The sequence below is a fragment of the Neophocaena asiaeorientalis genome, unplaced genomic scaffold, assembly GCF_003031525.2.
Source record: "Neophocaena asiaeorientalis asiaeorientalis breed wild unplaced genomic scaffold, Neophocaena_asiaeorientalis_V1.1 scaffold124, whole genome shotgun sequence".
NCBI lineage: Eukaryota > Metazoa > Chordata > Mammalia > Artiodactyla > Phocoenidae > Neophocaena > Neophocaena asiaeorientalis.
The window spans coordinates 2,336,931-2,349,794 of record NW_020174135.1 but is presented as its reverse complement, the minus strand read 5'-3'; the positions used below and the strand labels follow the sequence as shown (position 1 = coordinate 2,349,794).

Sequence of the window (12,864 nt, the reverse complement as noted above, 5' to 3'; positions counted from 1 at the left end):
AGTTATTGAATTAAAAAATAATTAGAAAAAAAAAAGGGACGGATAGAACCTTAGGACAAATGGTGGAAGCAAAGCTATACAGACAAAATCTTACATAGAAGCATACACATGCACCCTCACAAAAAGAGGTAAAGGGGAAAAAATCATAAATCTTGCTCTTAAAGTCCACCTCCTCAATTTGGGATATTTCATTGTCTAAAGGAGGGAGGGAGGGAAGGAAGGAAAGAAGAAAGGAAGGAAGGAAGGAAGGAAGGAAAGTATAATAAAGCTAATAAAATTATTAAGAAAAAAATTTAAAACTGCCTCTCGGGCTGGTGAGTGCCGGTCGGCCCCGATCCTCTGTGCGGGAATCTCTCCGCTTTGTCCTCCGCACCCCTGTTGCTGTGCTCTCCTCTGCGGCTCCGAAGCTCCCCCCTCCGCCACCCGCAGTCTCCGCCAGCGAAGGGGCTTCCTAGTGTGTGGAAATGGCTCCCTCCCAGTGGTGCACGTTCCGTCCCTATTCTTTTGTCTCTGTTTTTTCTTTTGCCCTACCCAGGTACGTGGGGAGTTTCTTACCTTTTGGGAGGTCTGAGGTCTTCTGCCAGCGTTCAGTAGGTGTTCTGTAGGAGTTGCTCCACGTGTAGATGTATTTCTGGTGTATCTGTGGGGAGGAAGGTGATCTCCACATCTTACTCTTCCGCCATCTTCCCAGCACCCCCCATTATGAAGCTTTAATAAAGTCAGTTAACCTTTAAAATGTCAGCTTCCTCACCTGTAACAGGGGTAGATAAAAGGGATAGAATAAATGGAAGAGAACTGAATAGCGCCTGACACATACCAAGTGCGTAATGAATACGTACGTTTTAAAGTTACTTTAAAAGCAGGTGAAACTTGCTCGTGCCCCACAATTCAAAAGGTACACGATGGGGTACAGTGGAAAGCGGGGAGTCCCCTGCCTGCTCATCTTGGTCCTCCATGCGCCCCTCCCTCAGGCAGCTGCCGTCACTGGGGTCTTCTGTGTCTTTTAAACAAGCTTAGGCATATTATTATATATTATTGTTTTTTAGCAGGATGTATGGCATACTGTATGTATTATTTTGTGGTTCACTTTTCCCCACCTGATAGCTTGTTTTACAAGATGCCTGAATAGTATTCCCTTTTATGGGTAAATAATATTTAGGTATTTGCCAGTACCAGTAATGCTGTCATGGATACGTGTATATCTGTAGGGTACATTTCTGCAAGTGTCAGAGCTTTCAGAGGGTAAGTTCTGTAAAGATTGTTTTAAAGTACTGATTTTGAAATAATTGCAGGCTTACTAGAAATATTGCAGGAACAGTAAATACGGAGAATTGCCTTCTGCCTTCATCTAGATCCTCCAAGTGCTAAATGCTCTGCTGCATTCGTTTTCTCTTTACCTAGTAGTATTTTGTGAGCTGTATCTATGGCACGTATTCTTTTCTAATTTGTTTGGCTTTTGAGTTAAAAGGGAGAGGCATCTTCTTTTTATATAGCAAAAGGGGGAGAAATGTTTTTATGTAGCCAAATTTGTCAGTGTTTTATGACTTTTGGACTCGTGTTCAACTCGAATTCAACACTGACATTATGGAAAAAGTGCCTCTTTTATCTAACACTTATACTTTCATTTTTTTATACATCATTACAAAATGATCACCATGATATGTCCAGTTACCATCTGTTTATTCTCATATTTTAAACCAAATCTTTGACTCAGTTTTATTTTTTGTTTCCAGATGGGCATCCAGCTGCCTAGACACCATTTATTGAATAAGTCACATTTTTCCTGCTGGAAAGCAATGCTGCCTTTATCATGTATTACACTCTCAAACCTGTATGGGTCTTTTCTGGACTTTATTCCAGTAATCTGTCTTTTTATTCATGTGTTGTGATACCAAATGGTTTTAGCTTTATCGTGTGTTTTATAACTAGGATACCTAGTCCTCTCTCACTACACTTTTCTTTAAAGTGTATTTTTTACTGTTTTCACATATTTATATTTTCATATGTACTTTAAAAGTGACTGCTAAACTTCCAAGACTAGTTCTAAAAGAATCCCTATTGGTATTTGTATATAAGTGATTTAATCAGAGAGAATTGATGCCATTATAAATTTTTGTCTTTATACCAAAGAAAAGGGTTAATAGGGGATTATATGAAATCATGTGTGTGAAACTTTTGAAAATTGTAAAGCACTATAGAACTTAAAGAATCTTTCATTCAATAAAAAGAATAACTTAAGAAAAAAGAATAGGGTATTATGCATTTCCATTTACTCAGATCTTTTTTTTATCCATATTTTAGTAGTATTTTTAAATCTTCTTCTGGATTTTGTTGGTAGGTATGAAGGATGTTGATTTTCACGTATTAAAATGTGGGCCTCTTTCTGAGTTTTAGTTTTTTAGGTGTATAATCATATCATTTGTAAACAGTGATTTTACCTTTTCCTTTATAGTTATTACTGTGCATTTCTTATCTAGTTACGTTGGCTGGTATCTCTCAAACATGATAAATTAATGGCAGTGTGATAGTGGACTCTTTCCTCACCTTAATAGGATTGCTTTTAGTATTTTCCTGTCAAGTCAAATGTTATATTGATATGTTTTATTCACCTCCTCCTGTTTTTAGGCAGTTTTTTAAAACTTAAAACTAGACGTTGAATTTTAGTAAATACCTTTTCGTCTTGAAGATGATTATGCATGTTTTTTCTTTCAAAATTTATTAATGTGTTTGAAGAGAAAAGCTATTGCCCAGCACCAAGAAAGATTGCCACGTGGGAATGCAGAACTGGTTTTCCATATCGTTCATTTTGTCAAAGGGTCAGAAATCTGGATTCAGTTTTCTTTTTCTAACACTGCCTGGGCCAAACAAAACATATACAGGCCAGATTTGGAGACAGCTTCAGGTTTGAAGCTTCAGCTGCCAGTTTGTATCTCTCTTCCAGTTCATTCCCAGAAATAATTAGAACCTGGTGACAGTTTTATGTCATCTTATGTAATTAAAGACATATTTTCATTTTTGTTTGGAAAAAAAGTCTTGATTTGGGGAGATGATTTCCAGATTTTAGCTGACAGATATTATGGTTCTGTCTTATCTCTTTGTACGTTGTTTTTCTGATTTGTCATGATAAGACCTTTAGGTAATTATTGCACTTCTTCTAATACCTATTAGTTTTAAGCAATCTTAAGTTTTAGACTTCCTTAATATAAGCAGTATCACCTAAAATAAATATCTTTCTCTCACTTTAAAAACCATTTCCTTTGTTTTCTACTCTTTACCCCCCACCCGCCGTGGTGTGTGTATGTTCCTCTCTTTGTTCTTGTTTTTAGAAAAATATTACTTTTCATTCTTTTACCTAACCTCTTTCTCTATGTTAATTAGTCCCATAAAGAGTGTTATATTCAGGAAAATACATTTTCTCTCCTTACAGATTCACTAGCACGTAAGGAAAATTCCTTGTATTGACTGATAACAAAGAGAAGGAAACAAAGAGCTTTCCTTTTCCCTAATAAAACTATGTCTGTCTGTAAAGACACAGTTAAATAAAGAGTGAAAATTTTCTGATGAATTTCATTAGCAGGGCCCAAATCTCTTTGATTTCAAGTGTATTCCTTACCTATTGTAGGTGTCTGTTTAATTTCTGGCGAATACATCTAATTGAAATTTAAAAAGCTGATTCTGCCAAATTAGAAATTTGCCAGTTTAGGTATTATTTTACTAATTATATTTCCATAAATTCCACTTGTGATTTTTCTTCTGAGAGGAATAGCTTCAAACCTGGATCAAGGTTGAATAACAGTATGGGGCTGGCCGAAAGGTTCGTTTGGTATTTTCCGTAAGATGGGTCTAGTAGCACTTAGTTGTCTTTAACTCATTCGAAACAATTTTGTTAGATTGTATGTGACAGCTGTCCTATCAGCGTGCATTTAAAAAAAGACTTAACTGGTGAATTTTTGTGTAGCCATTTTAATATTGAAGAGAAGAAAAAAAGCAACATTTTCAGCATATTACGCGTTATTATTTCAAGAAAGGTAAAAACGCAACCGAAACACAAGGAAAGATTTGTGCAGTGTATGGAGAAGGTGCTGTGGCTGATCGAACGCGTCAGAAGTCCGTGGCCTGTGAAGGTCCGTGGCCTGTGAAGGTCCGTGGCCTGTGAAGGTCCGTGGTCTGTGAAGGCCCGTGGCCTGTGAAGGTCCGTGGCCTGTGAAGGTCCGTGGTCTGTGAAGGCCCGTGGCCTGTGAAGGCCCGTGGCCTGTGGAGGTCCGCGGCCTGTGGAGGTCCGTGGCCTGTGGAGGCCCGTGGCCTGTGGAGGTCCGTGGTCTGTGAAGGTCCGTGGCCTGTGGAGGCCCGTGGCCTGTGGAGGCCCGTGGCCTGTGAAGGTCCGTGGCCTGTGAAGGTCCGTGGTCTGTGAAGGTTCGTGGTCTGTGAAGGTTCGTGCTGGAGATTTCTCGCTGGACGATGCGCCACGGTCGGGTAGACTACTTGAAGTTGATAGTGATCAAATCGAGACATTAATTGAGAGCAGTCAACGTTATACCATGCGGGAGATAGCCGACATACTCCAGATATCCAGATCAGGCGCTGAAAGTTATTTGCACCAGCTTGACTGTGTTAATCGCTTTGATGTTTGGGTTCTACATGAGTTAAGCGAAAAAAACCTTGACCGTATTTCCACATGCGATTCTCTACTTAAACGTAATGAAGAGAAAACGTTCCGTTTTTAAAATAAATTGTGACGGGCGGTGACAAGTGGATACTGTACAATAATGTGGAACGGAAGAGATCACGGGGCAAGCGAAATGAACCACCACCAACCACACCAAAGGCCGGTCTTCACCCAAGGAAGGTGATGTGTATATGGTGGGATTGGAAGGGAGGCCTCTATCATGAGCTCCTTCTGGAAAACCAAACAGTTCCGACAAGTACTGCTCCCATTTAGACCAACTGAAAGCAGCACTCGATGAAAAGCGTCCAGGACTAGTCAACAGAGAACGCATAGTCTTCCATCAGGATAACACAAGACCGCATGTTCATTTGATGACCAGGCAGAAACTGTCACAGCTTGGCTGGGAAGTTCTGATTCATCCGCCATATTCACCAGACATTGCACCTTCAGGTTTCCATTTATTTTGGTCTTTACAAAATTATCTTAATGGAAAACAGTTTAATTCCCTGGAATATTGTAAAAGGTACCTGCAACAGTTCTTTGCTCAAAAAGATAAGAAGTTTGGGGAAGATGGAATTACGGAGTTGCCTGAAAAATGGCAGAAGGTAGTGGAACAAAAGGGTGAATACGTTGTTCAGTAAAGTCCTTGGTGAAAATGAAAAATGCATCTTTTATTTTTACTTAAAAACCGAAGGCACTTTTTGGCCAAATGCAATATTTAGCATTGCAAAAGAATCTTCTATATTTGATCATAAATCATGAACTCATTCATGATCAAATATGCTATTTCTTTGTTTTAACTATTTATCACTTCCTTTCTATAGCATAAGAATTTACCATTTCCTCATTTTTATTTGCATTTTTTATTAGTGATAACAGATCAGCTCAGACGATACTTACTGTAAGTTCATTCCTTCTTTTCATGTTCTTTGAGTTAATTTTGGAGTCATTTGATCACACCTACTGTTACTTACACTTATAGCAGACTAAGTCTGCCCTGCTGATTCTTGATTTATATCATAGTACCTGTCTAGTTAGCGTTCTTATCTCTCTTAGGCTAATTTGTGTTCATATGGGACTGTTAGGATTTTCTGCAAGATTCAATCATAGTCATCAGTCATTTCAGTTATTATGGAAATTTCAGCTTTTTCCACAGTTGATCATATATCCTCTGCTGTGGCAAAAAGTCTATAGCTTTTTATAGGTATGATGTGCTATCTAAATCTAAGCCTAGAAGGACATTAATTGGTGAAATGCGGTTTCGAGGCCAAGCTGGACCCTTCTCATTGTAATCTTCCTCCAGGGTCGATCCGCGAGGAGAATGGTGTGCGATGGCACGTGTGTCCCTACTGCACCAAGGAGTTCCGCAAGCCCAGCGACCTGGTGCGCCACATCCGCATCCACACCCACGAGAAGCCCTTCAAGTGCCCGCAGTGCTTCCGGGCTTTCGCCGTGAAGAGCACGCTGACAGCCCACGTCAAAACGCACTCGGGCGTCAAGGCGTTCAAGTGCCAGTGCTGCATGAAGAGCTTCTCCACCTCGGGGAGCCTCAAGGTGCACGTTCGCCTGCACACAGGTACGGGCCTGCCGCCGCAGGTGGTTCACGGCGGGGTCTGCGCTGGTGGCTGGGCGTGTGGAGCGCCCGTTGCTCTTTATTTCAGTGAGTGTGACAGTGACCTTCTGCGGGCTGGGCACACGGCACATGCTGTTGAACAAAGTCCACGTGACCTTGGTCCTCATGGAGCCGATGGCCCGAAGAGGGAGCATTAAACTGTACCACTTACGAGTGAGGGCAGGAGTGCAGGGAGTGAGGAGGGGAGACCGCTGTGGGTGACGGGATTCAGATGCAGCCCAGGAGGGCCTTCCCGAGGAGGAGGCTGGCATCGCCCCCGTGGGGCCTCTGGGTTTTAGCTGGCACCCTTCAGGCTGGGACCTTAATATCAATACCCACTCTGCCTGTCGGATATTTTGTCATCAGTATTAGGGCACGAGAACTTCCATATTCAGGCTCCAGTTCTGTTCATAGCAGTTTTATTGAGATATAATTCACAAATCATAAAATTCGCTCTTTTAAAGTGTGCATTTCAGAATTGTGCAACCCATGCCACTATCTAATTTTCGAACATTTTTATCACCCCCAAAAGAAACCCTGTACCCATTAGCAGTAACTTCTCCTAACCCTTTGAGGTTCCTGGGCTGAGCTGAGCATGTGGATGAGTATTTGAAAAAGCTGAAATGAGACTGTTTTGATATACGCCTTTCTTTGGAGTCTGCGTTTTCATTTGCCAGTAAAATTGTAAGAAAAGGAAGTTTCCTTCAGAAAAGGGAAGTCAGCAGAGGATTGTTGAAAGGATGTTCTCACTGCCATCATCAGCAGTGACATTATTATTTACAATCAAACAACCACCATTTACTGCTCGTTTCCCAAATGCTGGCACTGCTAAGCGCTCTGCAAACACAAGTGTGTAGAATCCCAGCAGCAAACCTGGGGCCCCGTTGTTATTCCAGTTACAGAGAGGATGATTTGAGAGAGGAGAGCAGCCTTACTCACTTTAGTGTCTTAAGGACTACTGGTTGTTTGAACATCCATTTTACAATTTTAGGCTTTCTCCTGAAAATGGTAAATGCCCTTTTTTTTTTTTACTTAAAATGCTCTTATTACATGCCTTAACATCTGTAACGTGCACTGAATGCAAACGAGAATAACTGTTAATTTATAATATCCATGAAATTACAAACATATGGCATGAAACAACAAATTGAGAATTCAAATCAGTATTAAAATACTAGAATTTTATGTTGGCGTTAACTGAGATGTATTTCTTTGGAATAATTCTACAGTCTATTTTATTTTTTATCAGGAGTCAGACCTTTTGCTTGTCCTCACTGTGACAAGAAATTTCGAACCTCAGGCCACAGGAAGACTCACATTGCTTCTCACTTTAAGCACACGGAGTTAAGAAAGATGAGGCACCAGCGTAAACCTGCAAAAGTTCGTGTTGGCAAGGCGAACGTTCCAGTCCCCGATATTCCTTTGCAGGAGCCGATCCTCATAACAGACGTAGGTAAGGTTGTCCTCCCTGGTGCTTTGCACAGGGTGTATGAACATCGTGGTCTGTGTAGTTAGATAGTTGTATGTGTGGTGCCAGTGGAGGTGTTAAGGATTGTTTTGCTTTATGGGCCAGCACGTTTCACAATTAAATTAAGATCCTAGTTCTGGCTCAACTGCTGCTCAGATTATGTTCTCGGTAAGAGGGAAGTGCTGTGTAAGTGAAGATGTTCATATGTGAGTCCTCACCAAGGAAGACTGTACCTCAGTGGACCTGTGAGGTGGATGGGTGTCCTGAGTGGGGCACACAGTATGCTGTGTCATTTACATCTTAGAAGCCCTGCACGCTGTGTAACAGATCGTTATCTGGGCTGCTTTAACCTTCGGATTAAAAGGTAAATCTGCCAGCTTTTAAGTTCTTTTTAGGCTTGGTGTTGTTATGATCAAGGTAAATTATGATTTTGTTAGCTAACTAAAAAAACACAGTTCATGAGAATCTTCAGAGAAATGATTTTTGTAGGTCCTAAAACAAGATTAAAGGAAACTCATTAAGTTTTGTGCAAGAATTTACATTTTTATGCAGTTCTCCTGTATTTCATCGTCTTAGGTGAGATAATCTAGTCTGAACAAAATTAATATCAAATAAAACATAATTTAATATAAATAAAAAATGGTAAAAAAAAAAAGAGAGAGATACTGTAGACTAATGTCAGCTATAGTCCACTAATAAGGTGATCAATAGTCACGAGCTTTTATGTATCTAGGAGCATAGCATCAAAATATATAAACCAAAAACAGAAGAAAGGAGAAATATTCAAATTCTGAACCAGAGTGAGAGACCCTCAATTAGATTGGTGTAAACACAGTGAGACTGAGGAGGATTTGAAGCGCACATATCAAAAGGGTGATTGAATGGCTTTAAAGCCTTCTACTCCAAAGTACGCACTCTTTTAAATATGCATGAAATAGAAGTTGATCACATTCTAGGGTATAGAGAAGTTTCAGGTTTTCAGAAATAGGTACTGTGAAGGATACAGTCTTTGATTACCGTTCACTGAAAACATAAATTAATAGAAAGTAGCTATCTAAAGTTTCATTCTATGGAAAAGTAAGACTCAAAACTGCAATTACATCCTAGAAATGGGAACGTTTTTATAAACAGTGGGATGGACCAAAGCTATTATCAGAAAAGACTGATAACAGCTTTTGAGAAGTATTTCTTACTAAAAAATAAGAACAAAAATAAATAAAATATATAACTCAAAAAGGTAGAAAAATAAAAAAGCAAGTAGCAAAAAATAATTAATAAGTATAATAATTTAAGATAGAAGACAAAATTCTAGTGAACATAATTTTACAATGTTTAAAAAGTTAACAGTAGAATAGATAGCTTGACACGTCTCTAGTAAACTAAAGACCGAGAAAATATCTGTAGTATTAGGAATGAGAGTCAAGCTGTAAGCACAGATACAGATGAGATAAAAATTGTTTGCAGATACTCTACAGCATTTTGCTAATACACTTGAAAATTTAGATGAAGTGGATTTTTTCTAGAATAACGTGCTTATCAGAACTGACTCTAGCAGAAATGGAAAACCCCCAAGAGACAACAAGTTTAAGAGCATACTCCCCAAATACCAGCCTGCGATGATTTTACGTATGATTTCTGCTAAGCTTCCTAGGAACTGTAATTCTTAGGGTGTTTAATTGTTTAGGGTGTAGACACTGATCGGAACTCCCATGGTGGGTTAGAACACTCTGATGTCCTTGTGCAGCTGTGGCAGCTCACAGAGCAAAACAACAGACCAATTTCACTTAATGTGTATTTAATCTTCACTGTAGTCTCTAGGTTCTCAGTGATTTGTGTTATTCTTGAAGTGCAAAAAAATCTCTAAAAGTTAGGACAGACTAAAAACTTACTTAGCAGCCCTAGAATTATCCTTCATGCTTGAGGGTAACCCTCAAATTACCAGTTGTTTCAGGTTGCCATGACTCAGGTTACACACCTGTGGTGGGTTTCTTGCCGTTAAGTTTACAAATCCTTAGTTGAGTTGAACTGGAGCCCTGATTCTCCAGACTTTTTCCGAGGTCAAAATGGAGAACATTGTGCTTTTAGCTTCACAGACACCTGTATCTTAGACGAAATTAGTGGAAGCAGAAATCTCCTTTGTTCTAGGCTGAGTGGGACACATGGGGGAAGTGATTCATAGAGCTGGCTTCACATTGTAAAATGTAAAATATTTATTTTACACGTCGTCATTATTTGTATTTGTGTCTGTCTCTTCTCTTAGAATCTGAGCTCCTTGGGGCCTGTGTAGAAAAAGTGTGACTGTAATTATGTTTGGGGGACAGATCTTGATAAAAACATGCCAGAGAGGGTTTAGCATAGATTAGTTACAATTATATGACTTAACTGGGAGATGAGATGTTCCAGTCCAGTCTAGTTACTTGAAGCTCAATACCTTTTACACTAATTACTGTCGCTTAGGAAAGTATTAGAATGCATAAAAAAATACTCCAGCAAGTAACTTAATCTCTGCATATTAAGGGAGCATTGTTGGATAGAACAGTCACATATAGTTGTGTAATTCTAAAAACTCCCAGAGCTGCGTGGGAACTTAAAAACAGTCTTTCCCAAACTTGCCTACATTCCTCACTCTTCATTTTCACAGATGTAAAATGTGGGCCCTAGAGAGGATTCTAACATTGCTTTTAGGTTCTACAACTAGAGCTCATGGTAGATCTAGAACCTGGGGCTTCAGACTCCTGGATCAGCGTGTGGTCAGTACAGCTCGCTTCCTCCCGCACCCGTCAGCCTTGCGCCCCGGTGCAGGAGTGTGGAGGAGCCGCCAGGGGCCCACATGGCCACTGGGTCTTGGCATCGAGCACCACTAGTCTTTACTGAGCACAGATACCGTGTAGTCCGTTGCACTTGGGGCGCTTTTCACTAGACGTGCGGTGTACTGTGCTCTAAATGCTTTCTCTGCTAAATTCAAGAACTAAGTTTAAATAAAACAGTGTGCAGACGGGGCAAGCGTTGGAGTCAGGCTGATCGTAATATTTTGACCTGTAGCTGCTTCTGGATTTTCAAATCATATGTGTATATGACATATCTATTTTTCTTTAAAGAAATCACTGTGTTTTCTATATATGACTGTGCGTATGTGTGAGTTTGTGTAATGGTGTATGCTCCCACCATTTTTGTGGAGCATAGATGTTTGAAAAATATTTTCTTCGAAGTGAGCCAGGCTTTGGTTATCTATTATTTTTTAAATATATTTATTTTAAATTAAAAGTGGGCTTTTGTTTTGTTTTTAATTAATTAGTTAATTATTTACTTACTCATTTGGTCGCACCGGGTCTTAGTTGCAGCAGGCGGGCTCCTTAGCTGTGGCTCATGGACTCCTTAGTTGCAGCTCGCCAGCTCCTTAGTTGCGGCATGCAAACTCTTAGTTGCGACATGCAGGATCTAGTTCCCTGACCAGGGATCGAAGCCTGGGCGCACTGCGTTGGGAGCGCAGAGCCTTGACCACTGCACCACCAGGGAAGTCCCTGGTTATCTATTATTTTAAACCTCAGCGCTGTAATGATTGATCTTCCAAGTTTATATTCATGTTTTAATCATATTGATATTAGTGCATTTATCTTGCTTTTTTTTTTTTGCGGTACACGGGCCTCTCACTGCTGTGGCCTCTCCCGTTGCGGAGCACAGGCTCCGGACGCGCAGGCTCAGCGGCCATGGCTCACGGGCCCAGCCGCTCCGCGGCATGTGCGATCCTCCCGGACCGGGGCACGGACCCGTGTCCCCTGCATCGGCAGGTGGACTCTCAACCACTGTGCCACCAGGGAAGCCCTAGCTTAGCTTTTTAACAGAACTTTGTAAAATTATTAGACGTGAAAAATAAAGCATCGGAAAAATGAAGCCTGTTATTTCACTTTCTGAGGAGCTCAAGGTGGGACTCCTGCCCTCCCCGCCAAAGATCTCAGAATTGTCTGGGGTTCTGTTTAAAAATAAATATACCTGGATGCTGCCCAGAGACTATAATTCTGTGTCTAGCGGGGAGACATAAGGTAACAGTTGTATGTACTGGATTGTTTATTGCAGCCCTGCAGTAGTGTACAGTTAGAAACAGGCAGAATGTCCGCCAGACGTGCATTAAGGGAACTGGGTACACTGGTACGGTGGAATTCCTTGCCAGCATCCAAAGGGTGATGGGGATGATGTCATATGTAATGACTTGGAGAGTTAAGTATATGTATGAAGTATGGACAGGTAGTTCCAGAACAGTGTGTGTGGTTGACCCCACTTATGTTTTCACATTACAAACCCTTCTGTTAGAGTGGCGGCTAAACCGTTCACTGTGGCTGTCTCTGAGGGGTGTTACTGGGCACATTCTTTTGTTTTTCTTTTTACGATCTTGTGAATTATTTGAGAAAGGGCCAGAGGACTTGCACAAGAGCGTATTGGCAAGGGACTGGGTAAAGGGATTCGATTCGTGGAGGGCAGGTGGGACTGGGGAGGAAGCGAAGGCAGGCTGGGAGGCAGAGCTGGGCCGGGACAGGAGGCTCGAGCTCCTCAGGCTTGGAGGGGGCCTTAGGAGCCGGAGCGTCCAGGCCAGCCGCTTGACCACAGACCTGCTGTTTCGGAAAAGAAAGGAGTAACTCAACATTCTGTTTATGGGACCTGTTTATGATGGAGAACTTGTTTGCTGTGGAACATAGGTTCCAGAAGCCACAGGAGAAAGAGCTGGGAGAACAGTGGGGCTGGAGGGGGGACCCTGCACCAGAATGGGGGTGACTTGGAGAGGAGGATCGTCTGTGGGCCTTACAGGGCTCACAGCTTCAAGGCCTGGCGCAGACAGCCAGTCTGAAGTCTCCCGGTAGCTTCTGGCGTCGGGCTGCTTCAGTGCAGGCCGGAAGTCAGGGCCTGCCGCGGCAGATGGGTGGCGAGCTCTGTGAAGGTGCTGACTCGGGTGCAGCCTGGAGCCTTAGGGGTGCAGCCCGGCTCTGCCATCTGATGAGCTTTGTGTCTGCACTGCAGGCTAGGGAGGCACTCACCCGGAGCCCCACTTTGCTAACTGACCTCAGGTCTGACTGGGAGGCAGTGAACCCCTGCACAGCCCTGCCCCCAGCACCCAGTACGGCTTTT

The 12,864-nt window shown here is 41.7% G+C and overlaps 1 protein-coding gene across 9 annotated transcripts in view; it reads left to right on the top strand.

The window, feature by feature from the left end:
• ZNF236 (zinc finger protein 236) overlaps window positions 1-12,864 on the top strand; it is a 105,145-nt gene that overhangs the window by 45,327 nt on the left and 46,954 nt on the right. For all 9 annotated transcript variants that reach the window (XM_024754805.1, XM_024754812.1, XM_024754807.1 and 6 more), the window contains 2 exons: window positions 5,970-6,242; window positions 7,528-7,731. In XM_024754805.1, the coding sequence (XP_024610573.1) occupies window positions 5,970-6,242; window positions 7,528-7,731 (477 nt within the window). The remainder of the gene's footprint in view (window positions 1-5,969; window positions 6,243-7,527; window positions 7,732-12,864) is intronic.